Raw genomic sequence first — 24,738 nt, 5'->3', positions numbered from 1 at the left:
TTGTGGACTGCCAATTACGCTGAGTTCCTGTTGTGTTGAGCCTATCCATTTCTTCATTTAGTCATGTAGTCACTAGACTTTGAACACCAACACATAAAGTGTTAACAAAAACCCAGATGAGCCCAGAAACCCCAGGTGGCCCCAACAAAAACAAAGACCAAACCGCAGTGCATGCCATCAGTACGCCAAGCCTGAAACATACAGGAAGACCAGTGCCCAAGGCCCCTGCTGAGAACCAACAGAATCCAGACAGCACAAACAGCCAAGAAAAGGAGTCCAGCAGTACAAGAGTCAAGAGCAGTGAACTGACCAAAGGCTCACGAAGAACACCAGCCAGCTTAATGTGACACGATGAGATAGAGATGATGCACTTATCATGCTACACTGACACATGGAAAGAACCATCTATTAAAAGGAGGGATTTTACAACAAATACAGCAACAGTGGTTTACAAAGAGATTCTGTAATTACCCTTTCAATAATCTTTTAACTCTTGTATGATTTGTGCAAGTAATAATACAGGCATTCAAAGGCTACAGGCAGCACATCCACACCCAGATAAGCCTTTTTATCATCTACACATGGACTTTGACATTGAACTCAGGCCATGTGAATGTAAAGAAACATGCTTGGTGTTTGCTGAGATGTTTTCAAAATAAGCAGCAGATTTCCTTTCTTGCAAATAAGATGCAAAAACCTTGCTCAAAGAAACCCTTTCAAAGTGGCGAATTCCAGATAAGCTCAGCACTAGTTTTGAAACAGTAGGTTAAGGCACAATGTGCATAAAAAACCCCACACCCTTACAAACCAGAAAAGTGATAAGAGATCTTCAAAGACGATTCCAGATACTTCTGTGAACCCAGACTGAGGTTAAAGTCAAAGTTGAACCGCTCAAGATTCATGCCAGCAATTACAAGAGGATTCCAGAACCACAAAACCTACTCAGTTTTAAAGATTTGCACACTGATGCTGAGGAAGACAACAAGGTTGATCAACGTGCTTTGCCCTTTCAATCTACAGCTGCGCTGGAACTAAAGTCAGAGTGTTGGGTGAAAAAGTGCCCCAACAAGAGCTTATCAAGCTCCAACTATGTGACACACGGGGGGAAAGTCTGTCACCAGGTATCAGCAGCTAAACACAGACAATACCTGTTTAGGATGGTGTGACCTGAGAGGTTTTTCAGTTGTGTTGTGTTTTCTGTGATTTGTGATCATTTTCACATATATCAACATCCACATAAACACAAACGCTGGAAAGGCTTGAAGAATCACTCAAGGTGCTTTCTTCCTGAGAGTTTCAGCTTCTTCTCTAGTCCTAAATTTTATCCAAATAAAATTGTGCTTACACTATGTGAATCTCACAACTACTTCACTAATAAATTCTTAGTGAATTCTCTGTATGGCAAGTAGACCTACTTATAATCAACCCTAATAACAATAACAATTACTGCTGTGAGTTCATTTGTCATATCAACCACACTAAATTCCAGTTCTCTGTGGTCATTTCATTCCCACAAGTGATTTTGCGAGGCGTCCAATATGCTTTGAACCCCCACAGGGTGTATTTACTCCTTCAGAGATAAATGTGACTGATTGTTTCTTCCCCTGTCATGTGTTTGCTGGGAGCAGTGATAATTATAAAGTCCAAGTCTGTCAATGAAGGAGCTCTCCAGGTCTCCAACAGATTCATGCATGTAGTGCAGACATTGATGATTTAATTGCCAGTCTTCTGTCTCCTACCACCAGCACTGAGTCAATGGGCATGACAGAGCTGGCCTTCCTGATGAGCTTATCCAACCACTTCCTCTCAGCTGCAGATAAGCTGCTGTTTCAACAGATACCATAGAAGATGGCTGATGCCACCACAGAGTCAGAAAAGGTCTTCAGGAGCACCTGCTACACTCCAAAAGCTTCCTGAGCAGGTAGAGTCAGCTCTGACCATTCAATTAATGAGCATCAGTCCACTATCCCACTGTCAGTTCCCCAGATGTTCACTGGTGTCGGTGTGGTGGGTCTGCACCTGTGGAAATCCACCACCAGCATCAGCATGATGGTAAGAATTCCCAACCACGGAAAAGAAAGATCCTTTATACCCACTCTATCCACACAATGAGTATAAAGGAGCTGTCACAATCCTTGTGATAAGACTGTTCATGCAGTATTGATGTCTTTACAAAGGCTTCAACAATCTTTCAATAAATATCTGAAAATCAGTTTGATTTTAGTTCTCAGTCAATTTGTTTCACATCACATGCCTTACCCAGTCTGACACGTACTTGCGGTAATCCTCTCTAAATATGATGATTAACCTTTACAAGCTCATTGAGTATGAGGAACAATTTAAAAGACTCAAAGAGGCCAAACTTAGTTTTTGCTGCTTTCTGTCAAATGAAACCAGCCTGGCCTTCAGAGTAGAGCCTCTTAGTGGATCAGTGTTTTTTCCTCTAAAAGCATGTCACCCTTTTCAAATGCATTAAAGCAGTTGACCTAAACAGCTGAAAGAGAGATGTGAAACTTTTATGTGAAAGCAGTTCAGCTATTTTTGCTTGTGGTTTCATTGCAATGCTCAAAGTCTTTGATAAACAGTGTTGCTACAAACTTTGTTTGTTCAAATGTCAGGAAAGACAACTTCTCTTTTCTCATACAAGATAATAGAAACTGTGAAACAATTACTAATGTCAGTGTATTCAAACTAAAATCATGTTTGTGTTTTATATAAAACTTGATGGAATTAATTTAAGAGAAACATACCTTACACTATAGCTTCAATGATTAATTTTTTTTTGCTTTTGCATATAAGACCAGTGTAACCCAGTCATAGATTACATATTGTTATAATTACACAGTAGTTGTTCTTTATACCTGACTGTTAGGACCTTCAAGCCTTTAGTTATATTCATTATCAGCAGAGATGGGCAGTAACGCGTTACTGTAATCTGATTACTTTTTTCAAGTAACGAGTAAAGTAAGGGATTACTATTGCAAAATCGGTAATTAGATTACCGTTACTTTCCCGTAGGAACGCTGCGTTACTGCGTTACTAAAACCGTGATTTTTTTGCGAGAATGTCTCATGACAGTGACGTAAGCGAGTGCGCCGTTGTCAAGTCAAGTGCTTCTTCCTGCTCCTTTTTGAACATGGACGTTATTTGGAGTTGTGGTTGCTCGTTTTCCTTTTGTTTGCTTTGTTCATTTGTCTCTTTTAATTCTATTTTTTTTTTTTTTATACTTTTTCAACATGTTCAAAATAAAGATTCAATCAATCAATCAAGTCAAGTCAAGTCAACTTTATTTGTCAATTCTGCCACATGTACAGGACATACACAGAATAGAAATTGCGTTACTCTCAAACCCTAGTGATTAGAAAAATGCAAATAAAATAATTAAAAAGTAAAAATTTAAATAAATACAATACAATTTTACGTATAACAAAAAAAAGCTATGCAATATACAATATACAATATTCAAGTAAGAAGGCATAGTGGTGCAAAATAGGCAAATAGTGCAAATGGGGATTTAGTAGTGTACGGTAAGAGATAGTGTAACAACAAAGTCTTATGAGGTCCAATGCTTAAGCAGTCCAATGCTCCACAAAGTGACTGGAGCAGGCCAGTGAGTGCGTCAGAGAGTGAGTGTGTGTGTGTGTGTGACAGAGTTCAGTGAGACCGTGGTGGAGAAGAGGGGAGAGGGGGGCAGAATCGGGAGGGAGTTTAGCTTCCTGACAGCCTGATGGATGAAGCTGTCCTTCAGTCTGCTGGTCCTGGCCTGGAGACTCCGCAGTCTCCTCCCTGACGGCAGCAGCTTGAAGAAGCTTTGCATTGGGTGCGTGGGATCAGCCGCTATGCAAAGGGCTTTTTTAGTGAGACGGGTGCTGTAAATGTCCTGGAGGGAGGGGAGAGAGACACCAATGATCCTCTCTGCAGCTCTCACTATGCGTTGGAGGGTTCTATGGCAGGACGCATTGCAGGCTCCAAACCACACAGTGATGCAGCTCGACAGGATGCTCTCGATGGTGCCTCTGTAGAAAGTGTACATGATGGGGGCTGGAGCTCCTGCTCTTCTTAGTTTGCGGAGAAAGAAGAGACGCTGCTGTGATTTCTTGGCCAGTGCTGTGGTGTTGTACGTCCAGGAGAGATCCTCTGTGATGTGCACACCCAAGAACTTGGTGCTGCTCACTCTCTCCACAGACGCTCCGTCAATGGTCAGAGGAGCATGTTGGGTGTGCATTCTCCTGAAGTCCACAACAATCTCCTTCGTCTTCTCCACATTCAGAGAGAGATTGTTGTCAGCACACCACGTGGCCAGGCGTCTCACCTCACTTCTGTAGTCGGTCTCATCCCTGTTGCTAATGAGACCCACCACCGTTGTGTCGTCCGCAAACTTGATGAAGAGGTTGGAGCTGTGTGATGGAGTGCAGTCATGGGTCAGCAGAGTGAAGAGGAGGGGGCTCAGCACACATCCCTGCGGGGCCCCCGTGTTTAAAATGATGGTGCTGGATGTATTACTGCCGACCCGTACTGCTTGAGGTCTTCCGGTGAGGAAATCCAACAGCCAGTTGCACAGTGAGGTGTTGAGCCCCAGCTGGACCAGTTTTTGAGTGAGCTGTTGGGGGATTATAGTGTTGAATGCTGAACTGAAGTCTATGAACAGCATTCGAACATATGAATCTTTTTTGTCCAGGTGTGTGAGTGCTGAGTGGAGTGCAGTGGAGATGGCATCATCGGTTGAGCGATTGGGCCGATACGCAAACTGGAAGGGGTCCAGGGAGGGGGGCAGGACAGTCTTGATGTGCTGCATGACTAGTCGTTCGAAGCACTTCATCAGGATGGGAGTAAGTGCAACAGGACGGTAGTCATTAAAGCAGGAGGGAGATGACTTTTTTGGAACCGGAATGATTGTGGTGGCTTTAAAACATGTGGGGACGACAGCCTGGATGAGTGATATGTTGAAGATGTCTGTGAAGACATCAGTGAGTTCCACTGCACAGTCTCTCAGTGCACGACCAGGAATGTTGTCAGGACCCGGAGCTTTACGTGCATTGATCCTGCTGAGGGATCTCCTCACGCTGTCCGGGGACAGAGTCATCACCTGGTCACCAGGAGGGGGTGGGGTCTTCTGTGCAGTGGTGCTGTTTCGGACTTCAAAGCGAGTTGGTGACAACAGCTGTGTGCAGATCAACAATGGATCACATATCGATTGTGGGAGAGAGTATGAGCGTGCAGCGTTTAAAGCGTGGAAGTACTGACCTTAGTTTGAGTTTGATTCCATAAAAAGTGACAAAAACATTAGCGTCCGTTGTGCGTGGGAAGAAAACTTTTTACAGCAAAAAAAACCCCTAAACTTCCAAGCAAGCACCGAGTGCGCTACGATGTAATGGGAAATTCACAGAGAAACTCGCGGATTCTTCAACTGACTGCGGCACACCTGCACCAGGGTAAACCTCCGCCTACCCCAGTCCTGCTTTACAGGTGAAAATAGAGCAACAGGACCGCTGAGTCTTTGACTTTATTTATTTTCTGCTGTGTTTTACTTGCATCTATTTGAAAGAGTGAGTGTAAACACAAAAAATATTTTATTTTATGTGCTGGAATGTGTAGAAAATAGGTTTAAATGTTAAACTAATTTATTCAAGTCAGAGAATGTTGCATATAATTAAATTTTTGCTTGATGCATAAAGTTAAATACGGAGCCCCGCAGGGGACATGGGAGAAAAAAAAATTAAGACGGACTTTTGCGAGATCTCGCAAAACTTTTCCGAGATCTCGCAAAACAAACTCGGGATCTCGCAAAACTTTTGCGAGTTCTCGCAAAAGTTTTAGCCGCATTCTTCGGACGCCGGCTCGAAGCCAACCGGGAGGTCGAGGCACGATGTGCCGGGAAAGGTTCCACCCGGCTGTAGTAGGTCTCGACCTCCCGTTAGCTTCCTCCCGTTAGCTTCAAGCTAACGGGAAGAATGCGGCTCAAACTTTTGAGAGATCTCGCAAAAGTATTGCGAGATCTCGCAAAAGTCCATCTTAATTTTTTTTTCTCCCATGTCCCCTGTGGGGCTCCGTAGTTAAAAGATTAAAACTGATAAAACAAGTTAAAAAAATAGACTTCCATTTGATTACATTTTATATGATGGATTATGTAGAAAAAGTAGAATTGGGCTGAAAGATCTATCGCTTTATCACCTCTTCAGGTTGTAAATCGTGTTTTTAAAAGTAACTAAGTAACTAAGTAATTAATTACTTTTGAAAAAAGTAATCAGTAAAGTAACGGGATTACTTTTTGGGGGAAGTAATCAGTAATTAGTTACTGATTACTTTTTTCAAGTAACTTGACCAACACTGATTATCAGTTAGAGCCCCTCCTCATTGTTCTTCTTCTTCTTTGGTGCAACCCTATGAATACAGTGTCCCCCTTTGGCCTCTCCCCTTTTTCTACAATTCCCCTGTGGGAGAGGAGCTGGAGCGAGCAAGTTATTTACTTGGAGGTCTTTCTTTTTTTTACCCTTCTTTGTCAGACACAACACAGAAACACACCGGTTACACCAGCAAGAAGAGAGTTTTGTAAATAATGTCTCTCTTAGTATTTGAATTAATGATGTCATGTCATATTTGTTGTTAGTGCGGAAATCTTCCTGTGGTGCAGACTTTGTCCATTTATCCATTTATTTGTCTTCAAAGGGTGCATGGCTGCAGTTTTAATCACTTTCATTAAATAATTGTAATTATTTTCTAAAAATCCGCAAAGTCTGACATTATGTAATCAGTGTTGGGAAGGTATCTTTTAAAATGTATTCCACTACAGATTACAGAATACATGCCCCAAAATGTATTTTGTAACGTATTCTGTTGCTTACTCAATGAGAGTAACGTATTCTGAATACTTTGGATTACTTAATATATTATCATGCTTTTTACAACTACATGAATGTACTATTGCTGTGTGATTTATTACTATTACTGAAGGTCTGCAGCTCCGAACCGTAGTAAAGTGACCTCTGGCTAATACGTCGGGTTCGTAGCCGAAAAATAGCTTTACTTTGTTGTCTGGGTCAACTTTGCTTGTGAGGCGAGAGACAGAGAGAGGCATTGAAAGGCTGCTCCAACGGAACTTATTGTTTCGGAGGAAACAAGCCAAACATACTGTGGCAAGCTCAGACAAGGAGGAGACAGAGGTGTCGTTTGGTCTTGCTACCCTGAGTTGCCAGGGAGCACAGCCGTTTATTTTCCAACAGAAACACACCGCTGTTACCAAACTGCTCGGCATAGTTTAGCACAACAACAACAACAACAACAACAAAAAGGTGCTCTCTCACCCAGGAAACACACAGTCGCAGAGAGAGAGCGTCGCCCTGTAAATATGGCAACCGTAACGCTGCCGCCTGGAACAACAGAACGTAGCTGTCAAACAAAACCTAAACAGTCCTGACCCACCACAATATGAAACAGGAAAATACTGCCGTGTAATCCATTTATTTCAACAAAGTAACTGTATTCTAAATACCACAAAAACAAATAGGGGCTGATGGCGTGAAGATGCAGCTGAAAGTATAGAGGAAATAGAAATAAAAACAGGAAGCAGCAGGGAAATTAGTTTTTTCTGTTGGTAGTATAAATAACATGAGTTTCTGCTGCAGGCCTCCTGCGTCTTTTTACTGCTGATTGCAGTGCTGGATCCTTCAGGGTGCCAGGGTCCAGACTCTGTAATTAAAAGTACAGAAAGAAAATAACTAAACTGGCTTAAAGCTGCAAGCATCAAAATATTCAAACATTGCAGCATACTGTATAAAAAGGCTCCCACCTCAAATTGTTCTGGATTCTTATTTTCAGGTTCGTTAGCTGATAATTCAAAGACATGATCATCAATTCAGTGAACAATACAGTGACATTAAAAGCTAAGACTTTGTGGCAACATTGTATTTTTTCATAGTTGACGTTTCACCAAATAAGAGAAAAACAGAGTTGAAGTAAAAAGTACCTGATTTCCCGTGTTGAACAGCCAGACCAGTGATGACCATTAACAGGAAAGCAGACAGAACACCGAGGGTGACACTCGTCAGCTTTGCTACTTCATGAGCCTCTAATACAAAAATAAAGGTAAAAAGCGACACGGCTGAAATTTATTTCACATTCATGTGTTTTTAATCATCTGCACAATAAAAGAAATGTTGACTTACGTTTAGAGATGCAGTCCATGTCATCCTGAGGCTCATCAGTGCCTATTCAAAAATAAAGCCTTGATTTTTTTAGTCCTCATTTCTATATTTATCTTAATCTATAACCACCATAGTCTTTGTATACAGCGTGTTGACAATAATTACATTGCATATGTAATATAAATTAAAAGAGTAATCACCGAAGAATGAGGAGACAAAGACTTTACAATAATCTTACCTCCAACCTTTAATTGCATGATGCTTAAATTTAGACGTGCCTCTGAGAGAAATCCACAGAAATACAGCGCAGAGTCAGACACATCCACTTGTTTGATTTTGAGAAAGACATCAGAGGTTGTTTGTGTCATTTCAAATTTTCCAGGTTGAAATTCAGCATTATACGTAACACTTTCAGACTTAACAGCAATAAAGTTGACTGTGGTTCCGTTGACCAGTCTGAACCAGAAAGTCATAACGTCATATGTGTAAATCCTGGGGCACTGCAGAGTGACATTTTCACCTGCCTGCACCTCTGAGGTCTGAAACTCAGAACCTGAGGCAGCAATCCAGCCTGAAACTGTGGAAACAATGAGATGTTTAATTGCTCTACATGGTGCTACACCTGTGAGTGTAAAGTTACTAATAAGCAAATGCGTTTAAATTATTATAGGTTAAAAATGCAATAAAAGATTAGCTAATGATGTCAAAGAGTAATAGAGCAAACTTACAGAAACAAGAAAGAGCTAAAGCTTGTATCACGTTCATCATCCTGCACATGACTGCTGCCCTGCAATGTCCGCAGATGGTGTGTTCACCAGGAAGGGTGCCACAGTGTGATAAATGTGATAGAGGGAGGAGTTTTGTGTTGCTTTCAAAGCTAAATGTGTTTAGGTCATAGAGTCATGATACACGTGTTTAGTCTTAAAGGGCTTTTTGCAAGGTTATTTTTTGTCTTCACTCTAAAGAAGAAGAAGAAGAGTGATGCTTCATTTTTTTCTCAGCTTTAAAAACATGCATTGTTGTTAAAATGCTGATAGTGTCAGGGTTGGCTATGTGGCAGGCAAAGGGTAGACCCAAAAGAAGGGAGTTTTATTGCTGTAAAGTTATAAACCATAGCTAAACACAAAACTCTAAAACTAGAAACTAAGAACTGGGCCCTGTTTCAGGAAGCCGGTTTAGAAAACTCAGAGTGAAAAACGATACGCAGGGTTGAGTAATCCCGAACTGTCCAACTCGGAATATTCCGTTTCAGAAAGGCTGATAATAATTAGTTCAGTCAACGCGGAGTTGCTTTAACCCCAAGTGAAGCGCGCGGACGAGGATACATAAAGCCCTGATAAGTGGAGCACAGATTAAGCGAGTCACCATGGAGACGGAGGGAAAGAAGGCGTGATCAATGTATTTTACAGCGCTTGAGGCCGAAATTCTGATGGCAGCATATGCCGATAACACGCAAATTCCGCGGAAAAAAGTAACACAGCCTCAGCTGCGAAAGACAGGGAGCATGCATGGCAAAACATAGCCGACAGAGTCAATGCGTGAGTGTTAATATAAACATTGATCTAGGGATTTCCACCCATTTAACACGTTATTTTATCATATGTTATTTTATTTGTTATTTTATACATTTTATTTTGTGACGTGATGTGAGCGCAGGTGCAACCCAACAGGCCCCAAACGTTCCTGGCAGCAAGTAAAAATGAAATATAAAAATATAGTCCAAACAGGTAAGGTGTAATTGTATTATGAGCCATAGTGCTTGGTCTGTTTGTCCCATGTAAATCAATTGCAGTTAGAGGCTACATTAATTTTCTTTCTGTAAGCACTTATTGAAATCATCTGAGCACATTACAAGTACATATTTGCTTACTCTGTATGCTCAAATGTGGCCCGTTATAGCCAACAGAAAAAAAGCGGAGGCCCGAAAAACAGGTGGGGGTCCTCCACCACCACCACTCACAGAGGCTGAGCAGTTGGCCCTCAGCCAAAACAGTGGGCGCCCTGTGGCCGAAGGCATCTCTGCGGGGACATCCTCTGAGTCAATAACCCCGCAAGACACAAGTGCCTACATAGGGGGTAAATCCAAAATAATACATGATGTGCATACATCCTTTCTTCACAGTCACCTTTGCAGTGCTACTCATTCATTTGATAAACTCTTTACCATAATGGATTATTTTGTAGTGAAGTTATTTTCCTACTGATTTTGCCTTCCCTCAGGCTTGGTTGTCTTTGAGAGCATAATGACAATGAAGTGTAAGGTGATTGGTATGTTTGTTAATTGCCATTTGGTCCCTTGTAAGTTATAAGTGACCTGTATAAACCTCATATTCTATCAGTTGATGGTGGTGGTGTACTGCATCTGGTGCAGCCTCCTGTTGAGCCAGACCAACATGCAGTTGTGAGTAATACTCCACAGATTATATGAGTTTACAGTAGAACAGCAATGTTGTCTATTTCTTTACTACAGGAAAATAATGAAGAAACATTGACAGCTGTTACAGAGGAGGAAGCAACAGAGACACTTTATGAGGTTTACATCTTTTAATACTTTGTGTACAGGAAACACAGGCGACCAATAAAGCCAGTTGAACAAAAAATCTGTTTATTCTTCTTTCAACATGTTGAGGTGATGGGTCAAAAGAAATGATTGTGACATATGGTGTCTCTGACTGCACTTCCATCTTGTATGTCCGTGGGAGGGTCAGGATGTTCATGGTTTGGATCACTGCTGATGTTTGGTTCAGAAGGACAGTGTTCTCCTCTAATTGTGGCAATGTTGTGAAGAATCACACATGCCACAATGATGTCACATGCCCTTTCTGGGGTGACCCTGAGTCTTTGCAGGCACTGGAACCGGGCCTTAAGCATTCCGATAGTCATTTCAACTCTGGCTCTTGTCCTGCAATTAGCCAGATTATATCGCTGCTGTGGGCCCGGTTCAGGGTCAGGGTAAGGGGTAAGCAAATAGGGTAAACATGGATACCCCCTATCACCAAGCAAGTAGCCAGTGAACTCTCCTAAGACAGAAGGGTACACTTCAGTTCAAATGTCCCTGAAGCAATTGGTCTTTATATATTTTACAGTATTCTCAACTCACCATGTCCAAATTTTGTGCTCAGTGTACATTCACGGAATATTTGTGTGTCATGGACAGAGCCTGGCCACTTGGCTTCCACATTTGTGATAATGTTGGCAGCATCACATATGATCTTCACAGTGCAGAGAACACAAATTAGCATCCATTACTATAATGAAATAATTTGTTAGTTTGACATGCTACAGGGAACTATGTACCTGTACATTAATGCTGTGGAAAGACTTCCTGTTCACATAGTCTCCTTCATTTACTAAAGGAGCAATGACTGGAATGTGAGTGCCATCTGTACAGCCAATCACGCCTGGGAACCGTGAAAATAAATGTAAAATTTAAGTAGTAGTTCAAGTATCACCACATCATGAATTAAGTTTTGTTCATCCTGATACCTGCAATTTTGTGGCATCCCTCTTTGATAAATCTTGTGGGTCTGTGACCGGGGAACACCACAAACGAGTACAGGAGACGTTTCAGTGCAACTGTAACATTCCTGACTGCCCGACAGACGGTAGCCTTGGAAACGTGCTCAGCGTCACCAATATTATACAGAAAGCTCCCGTTTGCAAAAAACCGAAGTGCGATACAAATAATATGTACAGAACTGAGAGCATGTCCGCGATGTGTCACATGCGTAATATATGGCATGAGGATGTTATTCAAATAAATTATAGATTGTGCTGAGAAACGGTAACGTTCGCACAGGAAATCATCAGGAAATGATAAAATGTCCAAACGCGCTCTGATCACTCTCTCCCGGCGGAGAGCTCTGCGGAGAATTTGGGCTTCACGATCTACTGGCTCTTCAAGGAAGTGGCACGCCATGTCCGACACTTCCTACTGTCAGGTTTCCAACAAAGGGGCGGAGACAGTCAGGGTTAGTTGCAGTAAACCTGCTAGGGGGCAGGTTAGCTTCACGGAGTGTGTCGTCATAGTGACTCACTCAGGCTGCAGCTGAACTCGCTTTGTGAAACCGAAAACCCAGAGTTTTCGTTAACTCAGGGTATACTTACTCAGTTTTTCCACTAAACCGGCTTCCTGAAACAGGGCCCTGGAAACAAAAAGCTAGAAACAAGGAGTAGCGATGGAAACAAGGGGAACAAGGAAACACACTGCAGCAGGAATGACACGACAATAAGTAGAGGAAAACAGGGAACACAGCTGGAAATAATCAAACTAACAGGACAGTAGGAAGCAAAACTGAACACAGGATGAGAGCCTGTCAAAATAAAACGGGAACCACGCAGACCAAGACGCACAGGCTTGACACTTGGGGAAGAAACAGACATGGGTGATTGACATGACGGGTTGGGGAGAACACAGACGACACGAAGACAACCAGAGCACAAAAGGGAGCAGATGAAATGAAGAAGAAACTAAGAACTTGAAAACTAAATGTTTAAACTAGGAAGAACAAGCAACCTAAACAAAATATCAAATGAGACCTAAGAAACATTTACTATCTGTTATGGGAACCATGAAAGATAGTAAAAGTCAAAGAGTCCTTGAGTCAACACTTTTATGACAACAAAAGACATGCTGACAAAGTTGGGTTTTAACTTCCATTTGATTTACAGCTTCATGGGCCATAGTACTTGTATTTTTTTAAAGAATACATCAAATAATAATCAAATAATGCAACCTACAAAGGACAGAAGGTAACTGAAAAAACGGTTCTCCATCATGGACAACCAATCACACCCACTCCACTGTGGTCTGAAACTTACAACCCAAGACAGAAAATCCAGCCTGAAGCAGTAGAAACAACAAGATGTTAGTTTGCAGCCTGCTGCTGCACCCATCCGCACTCCTTTTGTGCCTGGCAGTGGCTTGTGCCTGTCGGGGGCCTGCCACGCAGTCACTGGAGGTGGAGGTGCGTCAGGGTCTACGCCTGCTGGAGGTGGAGGAGGAGCTGCTCCAGCCGGAGGTAGATGAAGAACTGGACCAGCCGATGGTGGAGGAGGCGTGTGAGGGGCTGCTCCAGCTGAGAGTGGTGGATGAGCTGTGCGAGGAGATGGAGGTCCACGTCCCACAGAGGGCTGCTTGGCCTGAGTCTGAGGTTGGGGAGATGCAGCATGACACCGGCCGAACCACCTGGAAGCCTCAGAGCACTTCTACGGCGGCTGTGCCGCCGCTGCCACTGGATACGCGGGTGGCCCCAAACCTACGACACCGGCAGTACTGGATGCGCAGGCGGCCACCAAAAACGACACCTCCCCATTGCTGGGCCAGAATCTAACCTAACCCTAACCCTAACCCTGAATATAGTGTATAGCGCTTTGGGGTCCTTAGGGACTAAGTAAAGCGCTATACAAATACAGGCCATTTTAATGATATTTTCCTTCCCTGTTTAGGTTTTGTTAGTTTAGTTATTGTATTTCTGAGTTTTTGTTTATGTTTGCTCTCCCTCAATTAAAGGCATGTTTTCAGTTTAAGTATGTTGTCAGTGGTTGCATTAGGGTCAACATTTTCTCTACTATATGGCAGACGTGACAATGGCAGATTCATCTGCCTCTGAAGCAGAAAGATATTTCTACTTGTCTAGAAGATATCAAAACTTTGATGGCCCTAAACTTTTTAAAATGTCATTTATTCAAGCAGAGGTGATCGTGTTTGGTCCAAGCGGACCTTGTGATTCTTTTTGGTCTCAGGTTCAGAATGTATTGAATATAATTTTTTTGGACCTTCCTCCCAGTTTTGCTTAACCCTTTATGGCTGGTCAGAGCAGGCACGCTCCATTTTATGTAACTATCTTTAAGTCCCGGTATAACTGCATCCACATAAGCAAGCGCAATAAAAAATTTTTGCATCTGAAACCGGAGGAAGTGTACTTCCAATTTATGCATTCAGGTTGTCCTAGGTCACGGTTTCCTTCCACATATGGTTTTGCAAAAGTTGTCTAAAAAGCATTTGCAGCAAAAAAAACATAATATTCCAGAAACACGCTTTGCCGATCCGATCAGTTGTTCATAACACTTCCTACATTGAAAAAGATGTCAGCGCGAACGATCGCATGTCCGCCATTACCTGCCCCAGGGGCGATTTTAGCCAAAAATGAATCAAAGCACCCCCGAAGATTTCTTACCTTTTTTTTGACAATATTTGCTGTTTGTGTGACACACTACTAAACATATAAAAAGCATACAGAACTTGGTTGAGACGTAACATTTTAACAACAAAAGTATAGATAACCTCCCCCCCTCCCAAAATGGTTTGTTCCAGCTCTCCCCTGCTCTGGCTCTTGCACCCTTTCTGCCAGAGCGATGGTGGCTGAGACACAGCGGAGCGGAGGTGTAAGTGCCTGGCTTAAAACAGGACATGTTGGCTGCATTTAACCTTCAGTTACCCTTTATATAGTTAGGTAGGAGTCAGACCATGTTTCTTTTTAGCTGAAAAGCATTACACCCAGGTAATCTGCAGTGTTGAAAACGTGTTTTCGGACGATGTTTGCTACCCTACAATCCGTCCTGCTCTGTAGTAAAATCAGCGACATTTGACTGTCCCGTTGCTTCCATTGAAATGTATACAGCCTATTTAAAATCTAAAACTTTAAATTGTCGGCAGCCTACTGTTGTTACCACTGTCCTGTTTGAAATGGATACTAACTAGCTAAGTGACTGAATGCCCATTAACCTTATAACTCCTGGTGTGTGTGTGTGTGTGTGTGTGTGTGTGTGTGTGTGTGTGTGTGTGTGTGTGTACAGAGACAGCCAGGTTCATAATGGATATAAGGAAGTTTTTCCAAAAAAAGGAGCCACATTCAGGTAAAAGTGTAAAATCAAATGATCCATCAATCAAGAATAATGTTGGATCAGTGTTTCAATATTTATATCTTTTATTAGATGTTCATGTGGTTTGGTTATTTTCCTTTTGGTTGAAAGTACACTGAGAGAGGACTTTTTGTTAGCGATCTTAATAGAATTTTTTTCATATTAATGTAATTTTTCATCTAATTGAATACAATCTATTGGTGTATGATTGTCAGTCCAAAGAAGGAGAGTGGAAAGAGGGGAACGTGAGGAGAAAGTACAAGGTCAGGAAGAACCAGGTAAGAAAACAGACAGGGAACAGTGACAGGCAAAACAGAAACTATTAAACTGACAAAGAGAAAAAAAACTAATTTTACTCACACAGTATCGAAGTTGTGTCCTCCCTATATTAAAGCTGCTTTACAGAATCTGCAAAACAAACTGGGTTGAAACATTTTTGGCCCTCTTTAACAACATTCCAACATAACATTATCATTGATTGGGGAGATTAAAATTAATTATATATTTTTATGTGGTTCAGCCACAACTCTACTAAAACCTCAGCCAGTAATAGGTAGGCCAACTTTTGGACCGTCCACTTGTCTGTATGACTGCCGCAGTACATACGTCACATTTGCGCAATCAGAAAGTGCCAAACAGCCCTGGTGGAGTGAGGAGCTGTAAAGAGAAGCAGAAAACAGAACACACAAATGTACAATTACAGTAGCATTGTTTCTTCACTGCAGAGTTAGAATTGCTGCATCATATCATTAATATGATAGTGCATCATTTCCAGTTACATAGTGAGTCCGTCTGGTGGCAGCATAGATCGTGTCTGTCTCGATCGCTCTTCTTTTTGCATTTGGTTGAAATGTCGCTGCAGCATATTTTGGGCCGTCAGAGCCATGAATCTGATTTGAGATTTATAGTCATCAAGTATCGACTGTTTCTGTTCAGGTCGTGTGCAGATTTCCATTTCATTAACAATCACGTTAGGGGAGACCGGGGATAGTTGTAACATTTTTGACATTTCTGTCTGTAGCTTGGAGCTCTTTTAAGGTAGTGGATTCAAAATGTAATCCAAAGTATTTACATGTCTCTGCTATTAAATAGTGCAGCTATTTTCTCTGCAGCACAATTACCCATTGCATGGTATGCTCTCAAACACAAAGAGTGAAATGTTACAATTAACCCCATAGTCTGGGTTAGTTGTAACATACCCCGGGGTGAGATGTAACACAATGAAATAAGGGTACTGACAAAATCTTAAAATGTAATCTATTTTATTCAACACCTGAATGCACTTATAAACATTTATGTAGCTATTTGTGTGTTTGTGAGTGTGTGTAGGAGTGTGTGACAGAGTGCAGAAATATAGATTTTGAACATACTGTAACAAAAAAAGACAACTTTTCACCAACTGAATTTTTCAATAATTTTGGTTGGCCTTCATTGAGTCTTCATTGGCTCGGTGGGGATTATAACCGACAACTCTTGCCACATTTGAACATAATAATTAACCTGAAAAAATGTAGCTGTGCACCAGCTTCATCAAATGAACTGTATGTGTTTTTGTCAAGTTTTTAATCACCATCAGAATCACAGTGGTGACAGATGTATGGCTGTCCTGGAGTGCAGGCCTCATGAGCCCATAGTGCACAGGTCAGGCACTTAACCCAAGCTTCTTTTGGCTTTGAGTTATTGAAGTTTTCCATGCACACAATACAGAAATTCTCATCAGCATCTGAGGAATCTGTGTTGTCCTGTTCAGTGTTATTCATTTTCTGATTTTTCTTTCGTGATGTGGAAAGTTTGGATTGTTTTAGGTTTGTGGGAGTGGATTTGCCTTGTTTCTGGCACAGCCTCTTCTTTGGAAAACTTATTTTCCTGCTTCTCTGGTCTGCTTCAAGGGCCATCTTAACTGGTGTATCAGTGAGTATTGCTGTTTGTTTCCTTTTTCTTCCCGTTGAAGGGGTTTTTCTAGGTCCAGCTTTTGGTAAGGGTCGCACATGTTCTGGGTTAAAGCCCAAGGAGGTCTGTGGGTTTTCATCACAGCCTGATGAGGGAGCAGCTTGGAGGTCAGTTGGGAGACTGGAGATGTGAGCATCTGGAGGAGTGGTCATGTCGTCAGCTGTAGGACTGGTGAGATGAGCAGCAAGAGGAGCGGACTGTTGGTCAGCTGGAGAAATGTCCATATGGACTGCTGGAGAAGGACGATCTGTGACCTGTGATGGAGCAAAGTCACTGTCCTCAAATATGTTTGGATTGTATGGCCAAATTCCACAGCACTGGAATCCAGCCTGTATATTCTTTGGTGTAGCTGCTGCTGGAAGTGCCGTCCTGACAAGACCTGGTATTTCATATATTGTCATGGTCTTTCCTGGATTCATTCTCATCCAGGAATCACTTGCACTGTTCACCATCTTTTTCAGTGGGCCATAAACACTCCTGTCAAGTGGTTGGAGTTTGTGACTGCAGTGAGGGGGAAATGTGAGCATCACAATTCCATTGCTCTTGCAGAAGTCAATGGCTGCAATTGACAGGTTATCCATGAGAAGAATCACTTTTTTTTCATTGCTGACCTTGGTGTGGTTTGCAAAGTGCTTTAGAAAGATGAGGAACTCTGTTTCTTGCATCCATCCTGACTTATTTCCACTGCCAATACTTCCTACTGGCCCATCTCTGACAAAGTGGTCTGCATAACGTATGCGTGGGAACACAAACATTGGAGGAATTGTGTTGCCAATGGCATTAACTGCACATGCAAGGGTGACCAGTGAACCTCTCTCTGCTGATGTCATTGCACCAACTTGTTTAGTGCCACGTTTTGCAATCACTCTGTCCGGGGTTTGCACAGTTGTTATGCCAGTCTCATCAATATTCCATATGTCATTTGCTGTTAAGGTGTGTCTCTTTAGCACTTCATCAAATTTTTTGAAAAACATTGCTACATTGTGTTGATTAAAACTGGTGGCCCGTGCCAGACTTGTAGCCTCAGCACTTCTAATGGACAAAGTTGGGTTTCGTTTCATGTAGGCTGAGAACCAGTCTGGTCCAGCCCTTGAGAATTTGTCCCATGACTTTGGATATTTGCATCTATGTTTCACTGCAAGCTGATATGCCAGTTCTTTTACCTGTAATTTTAATCACGAAATATGTTAGTATTTCTGATATACTATATTTTAAATTGCTACCATTACAAATTTCTAACTTTCCCTTGTCTTATCCTTTATTGCTTCCTATCTGCTTACCTCACGTGGACATAGTCCATAAAATGCATCTGCAGCTCTCATCAGGTATTCTGTTAATTCCTTCTCTTGTTTATCAGTGAAGACCTTCTTTCCACTATGGTATCCTACACGTGGGAGTTCCATTGATCCCTGCTCTTCCAGCTTCTTCCTCTCTTTACAAAATCGGTGCAAAGTGACATGGCAAATGCCATACAATTTTGCCACAGATCTGGTGGACTTTCCCTGATTTCTAACATCATTTGATGCTCTCTCCAAAATACTGAGAGGCACCCCTCGGTCAGTCTGTCTTTTCCATGACCTAGGCATACTGTAATTCAAAGAAAACAAAAAAATATGAGTTAAAGTAATAGTGGGGTAAGTTGTAACATTTGCATGGTTGTTACAACTAACCCAGGCTGTTGCTGTTACAACTGACCCAGACTCCTATAGCCACGATCTAGCTCGCATTACAGCTAACACCTAAAACATTAGCACTAAAGACATGCACAGAATATATCCCCATAGACATACAAATAACATAATTTAAGTTTGATGAGTTTAACTGCAAAGCAGTTAGTGCTATTAGAAAATGAAATAAAGTCAAAAAACTTACTTTTTAGCATACAAATTAGTTTCTTTCTTCTAAAATTGTCTGTGTTTGTCGAAGGGTGCTGATTTTTCACCAGTGAGAGAAGAACTGAATTGAGTGAATCACATGATTTTAAACTTAGCCCTGATTGGAGAAATTAGAAGTGTTACAACTGACCCAAGTTACAACTATCCCCGGTCTCCCCTACATGTTTGTTTGGCTAAATAGACTTTGATGGACAAAGTAAGTACTTAGAATTAACAGGAAAACACATGAAAATTCAGTTAGCATTGGTTCACCACAGCAAAGAATTTTATTTTTTTTTAACAAGAGTTTTTCATTTCCACACTAAGTCATGATAACATCATCAGTCAGTTCAAGTCGCCTGCTGATTCTATCTGGTGGAAGCATAGATCACATTCGGCTCGATCTCTCTTCTTTTTGGTTTTGGTCGAACTGTCACTGCAGCATAGTTCACCTCATCAGATCCATGATTCTGTGAAAAGCACATTTATTATGAGTATTATATACATATTAATTATAATTATAGACAAATATAAGCCATAACAGTGAAGTGTTTATGTTACATTTCTAAAGGAAAGAGGACAATTAGTCAACAGCTACTTGGAACATACAAACTAAAAATCATATTTCTCCCTTTATACGATGTCATTTTGCACTGTAATGCTGTACAGGCACATTTTGTTTAAGCGCTGCCAATCAGAGCATAAAAGTACATTTTTAGATTGACTCACCGTGCTGTGGTCCGGATTCTGTTCTTCTTTATTTGCTGATTAGTGTTATTCTATCACATAAACCAATTATACATTTGTGAAGAGTAAAGATTATAAGAGTGATTGTGTAGCTGTAAAAAGTACCCATCTGAAGTTTCCTGTTTTGAACAGCCAGACCAGTGATGACCATAAACAGGAAAACAGACAGAACACCCAGGGTGACACTCGTCAGATTTGCTACTTTGTGAGCCTCTAATACAAAAATAAAGGTAAAAAGCGACACGGCTGAAATTTATTTCACATTCATGTGTTTTTAATCATCTGCACAATAAAAGAAATGTTGACTTACGTTTAGAGATGCAGTCCATGTCATCCTGAGGCTCATCAGTGCCTATTCAAAAATAAAGCCTTGATTTTTTTAGTCCTCATTTCTATATTTATCTTAATCTATAACCACCATAGTCTTTGTATACAGCGTGTTGACAATAATTACATTGCATATGTAATATAAATTAAAAGAGTAATAACCGAAGAATGAGGAGGCAAAGACTTTACAATAATCTTACCTCCAACCTTTAATTGCATGACGCTTAAATTTAGACGTCCTTCTGAGAGAAATCCACAGAAATACAGCACAGAGTCAGACACATCCACTTGTTTGATTTTGAGAACGACATCAGAAGCTGTTTCTGTCATTTCAAATTTTCCAGTTTGAAATTCAGCATTATACTTAACACTTGCAGACTTAACAGCAATAGAGTTGGCTGTGGTTCCGTTGACCAGTCTGAACCAGAAAGTCGTAACGTCATATGTGTAAATCCTGGGGCACTGCAGAGTGACAGTTTCACCTGCCTGCACCTCTGAGGTCTGAAACTCAGAACCTGAGGCAGCAATCCAGCCTGAAACTGTGGAAACAATGAGATGTTTAATTGCTCTACATGGTGCTACACCTGTGAGTGTAAAGTTACTAATAAGCAAATGTGTTTAAATTATTATAGGTTAAAAATGCAATAAAAGATTAGCTAATGATGTCAAAGAGTAATAGAGCAAACTTACAGAAACAAGCAAGGGCTAAAGCTTGTATCACGTTCATCATCCTGCACATGACTGCTGCCCTGCAATGTCCGCAGATGGTGTGTTCACCAGGAAGGGTGCCACAGTGTGATAAATGTGATAGAGGGAGGAGTTTTGTGTTGCTTTCAAAGCTAAATGTGTTTAGGTCATAGAGTCATGATACACGTGTTTAGTCTTTAAGGGCTTTTTGCAAGATTATTTTTTGTCTTTACTTTAAAGAAGAAGAAGAAGAGTGATGTTTCATTTTTTCTCAGCTTTAAACACATGCATTATTAACCCTTTACAGCCGATCGGAGCGGGCACGCTCTGTTTTGCGTAACTATTTTTAAATCCCGGTAGCTCTGCAACCAAGTAAGCTAGCGCAATAATTTTTTTTGCATATGAAACTGGAGGAGTTGTACTTACATCTTATGCCATCAGCTTGTCCTAGGTCACAGTTTCCTTCCACATATAGCTTTGCAAAAACTGCATAAAAATCACTTGCAGCAACAAAAACATGATATTCCAGAAACACGCTTCGCCGATCCATCAGCTGTTTGTAACACTTCCTACGTCCATCAGCGCGAACTATCACATGACCGCATGACCTGCCCGAAACCGGAAGTGACGTCATTTTGCGGAAATGTAGTTTTTTACGATCGGGGCCTTATGAGCTTGTGTTTTACTTGTTATGTGTTTTAAAAAGTTATGTTTGACTTTATGACTTTCTGTGTCGTTTCTGGGATGCTTAAGACTCATATTGCACTGCTGGAAATAGTTTATTTTGATGCATATGCTGTTATTTTGCAAATTTGCACTATAATATTTATTTTCATTTTTCCTGCAGTATATAAAAATTGGTGTATTTCAAAAATAAAACTATGAAGACACTCAAAATAAATTTCCTGTGGTGGGAAACTAGTTTGTGTAACTTTTTTGTATTTACAGTTTTGAGGGATAAGCCTCTTAAATTTCTCTAACTAGAAATATATGTTAAAAAAACAAAAACGATTTTCAATTTTTTTGTAGTTTATTGCACTTTTTTGCAATTTATGTAATTACTATGCACCTAATGCAGACATATTATTAAAGTTTGGGCTATAATGGTTGTATTGATGTATAGCAACTTGAAATGCTCCCAAAAATGGCTCCACAGCATGTAAAAATATAATATAAGCTCTGGCGAACTTGGTTCTATGGTAGGTCTTAAAGGGTTAAAAAGCTGGTTGTTGTTAAAATGCTGATAGTGTCACTGTTGTCTGGTTGGCAGGCAAAGGGTAGACCCAAAAGAAGGGAGTTTTATTGCTGTAAAGTTATAAACCATAGCTAAACACAAAACTCTAAAACTAGAAACTAAGAACTGGAAACAAAAAGCTAGAAACAAGGAGTAGCGATGGAAACAAGGGGAACAAGGAAACACACTGCAGCAGGAATGACACGACAATAAGCACAGGAAAACAGGGAACACAGCTGGAAATAATCAAACTAACAGGACAGTAGGAAGCAAAACTGAACACAGGATGAGAGCCTGTCAAAATAAAACAAGAACCATGCAGACCAAGACGCACAGGCTTGACACTTGGGGAAGAAACAGGCATGGGTGATAGACATGACGGGCTGGGGAGAACACAGATGACATCAAAACAACCAGAGCACAAAAGGGAACAGATTAAATGAAGAAGACACTAAGAACTAGAAAAACATGATTAAAGTACGAAGAACAAGAAAATATCAAATGAGAACTAAAAAAAAAAAATGTAGAAACACTGGGTCACGGACTGGGAACCATTAAAGTCACAGTCCAAGAGTCCTTGAGTTAAGATAAGTCAACACTTTTATGACAACGAAAGCTGTTATATGACAAAGTTGGGTTTCAACTTCCATTTGACTTTTATTATTTTAATTTTCTTTAAAAAAATACATCAAATAATAATCAAATAATGCCCATAAGACCTTTCTCCAGAAAGCATTTATTATTAATTCTTCTGATAAGTCATTAGCCACTAAAAATACACATATATAAAAAACTTATAAAAAAATGAACATGCTTTCCTCTCCAACATCCCACCCCCACCAACCATCTCCCTTTAAAGAGAGCCAAGTCCACCACAGTGTCACAGTCTGGCAGAGGCAGACTCTATGTATTGTGAAGAGCGGACCCAAAATGCAGACACGAAGGAACTTGGACCAAAACTTGAGTATCAACAAAAAGCGAGCCGTTTAATATGGCTGATAAAAAAGTACAAAAACAAAAGGTAGATGCACACAAGAAAGAACCTAACTAGAACCAAACTGGGAAAACTAAATGCTAAACACAAAACGTAAAGAACAAAATCTTGAACATTGCACAAAAAAAAAACCTTAACACGGAAAATCCTGGAAACATGACGTGGAACAACTGACGAGCAATGAACAGAAACACACAGACTAAATACACAAAGGGTGATTAGGGGAAGTGGAAACACATGGGGAAACAGCTAAGACTAATCTGACATAACGAGACAAAGGAAGCAAAGCTGACTACGCTGAACTAGGACAGACTTTCAAAATAAAACAGGAAACATGAGACGCAGACATATAAACTTGATAATATAAACTTGACAACATAAGACATGCAGCTTGAACACATAAAGGGCAAAGGGAGACTAAAACACAGGGGTAGAAGACACAAGGGGAATCGAAATAAACAAATGAGCTTAGATAATCTAATGAACTTAAAAATAAACCATAAACATCAAACATAAACTAAAACTTAAAGCGCTGGGTCAAAAGACCTAGGATCATGACACACAGTGAAATCCAAAAACCAAACACTAAAGCAGGCACAGAGAAACAGGGAGTGTGGTGGTCCACATTGTGGCAGGTGTGGTCTGCAGTGCTGCATGTGAGATGGACGCATCTGTGCGTCCCAGGACCGGGCCTGCCAGGGAAGGAGCTGGCCCAAACTGGCCACATTGCAGGACCAGTGTCACGCCAGCAGTGGTTGGAACTCCAAGACCAGCTTGAGCACGGTGAGCAGAGGTTCGAGAATCTGGCAGCGCTTGGCTGCCACTGCTGCTACCCCCAACGGCGTTTCCTGGAGGCAGGGGAGTGGAGGGTTTTCGGACTGTTCTGATGCCCAGGATGCAATCAGCCAGGACCCAGTCTGCTGCCGCACCCATCCCCAGTCCTCGGGTGGGACGACTTGTGCCTGGCAGGGGCCAGCCACGCTATCGCTGGAGGCGCCTGCCAGAGGTAGAGGAGGAGCTGCGCGAGGGGCAGATCCAGCCGGGAGCGGTGGAGGAGCTCTGCGAGGAGACAGAGGCCCACTTGCCAGGGGGGCTGCTCGGCCTGAGCCTGAGGTCAAGGCGCCCAAAAGACCTGCGCGGTCCGAGGTTGGGGAGATGGAGGGACTGACGCCGGCTGGGAGCCCCAGCGCACTTCCACTGCTGCTGTGCCACCGCTGCCACTGGAGGCTGGGGGCACCAACGGTTCAGGGCACTCCTTCAAGCGGGAGAGGGAGTAGGTTCACCCGGATGTTCCCTAGCCTCCTTTTGGGTAATGGGGGTATGTGACAGGGTGTGGTCTGCATTAGCATGATGGTGAAAATTGCCAAATATGGGAAAGAATGCTCCTTTATGCCCACTGTATCCACACAATGGGTATAAAGGAGCTGTTATAATTTTGGCCAATCCTTGTGATAAGACTGGTCATGCAGTATTGATGTCTTTGCAAAGGCTTCAACAGTCAATTATTTTCACATCACATGCCCAGTCTGACACATACTTGCAGTAATATGATCAGAATCAGAATACTTTATTGATCCCTACACTCTAAAAAAAGATCTGCTGGCTTAACGTAAAAAAATTAAGGTAACAATTTGCATGGATCTTTTTAAGTTACTTCAGCTTAGCCACTATAGCGTAAATGCCACAAGAGTTCTCTAGTTAGGCAAACTCTATTCCTTACGTACAAACAACATGATTTGCTTTGTCCTCTACAAGCTTAATTAAGTTGAACCAACTTAATTTTAATTGTTTAAAAAATTACTCCATTTAGTTATTAAAACTTATTTTTTTACTTTTATTCTACTCAGAAATATCCATGCAAATTGTTACCTTAATTTTTTTGAGTACTAGTAACTTACAATAACTTATAACTTACAATTA

General features: G+C 41.3%; 2 protein-coding genes across 2 annotated transcripts; both read right to left on the bottom strand.

Moving 5' to 3' along the window:
* Positions 1-7,575: 7,575 nt before the first annotated feature.
* Positions 7,576-8,929, bottom strand: LOC147336148 (uncharacterized). The gene is made up of 6 exons (XM_086287643.1): positions 8,870-8,929; positions 8,380-8,718; positions 8,163-8,204; positions 7,964-8,065; positions 7,787-7,824; positions 7,576-7,686 (listed from the first exon to the last, which is right to left on the bottom strand). The coding sequence occupies exons 1-6, from the start codon at positions 8,916-8,918 to the stop codon at positions 7,576-7,578; spliced, it is 681 nt and encodes a 226-aa protein (XP_086143769.1). The 5' UTR covers positions 8,919-8,929.
* A 10,268-nt stretch (positions 8,930-19,197) lies between these two features.
* Positions 19,198-20,662, bottom strand: LOC147336147 (uncharacterized). The gene is made up of 6 exons (XM_086287642.1): positions 20,594-20,662; positions 20,104-20,442; positions 19,887-19,928; positions 19,682-19,789; positions 19,559-19,593; positions 19,198-19,299 (listed from the first exon to the last, which is right to left on the bottom strand). Exons 1-6 carry the CDS (start codon positions 20,640-20,642, stop codon positions 19,198-19,200), a joined length of 675 nt encoding a protein of 224 aa, XP_086143768.1. The 5' UTR covers positions 20,643-20,662.
* Between the last annotated feature and the right edge of the window lie 4,076 nt (positions 20,663-24,738).

The sequence above is a fragment of the Aulonocara sp. 'chitande type north' Nkhata Bay genome, linkage group LG3 (assembly GCF_057382095.1).
Source record: "Aulonocara sp. 'chitande type north' Nkhata Bay isolate Kocher_YH1m ecotype deep benthic linkage group LG3, A_spYH_male_GT1.1, whole genome shotgun sequence".
In the NCBI taxonomy this organism is placed as follows: Eukaryota; Metazoa; Chordata; class Actinopteri; order Cichliformes; family Cichlidae; genus Aulonocara; species Aulonocara sp. 'chitande type north' Nkhata Bay.
Note: the sequence above shows the minus strand (reverse complement) of the source record. Positions and strands in the feature narration are given on the sequence as shown.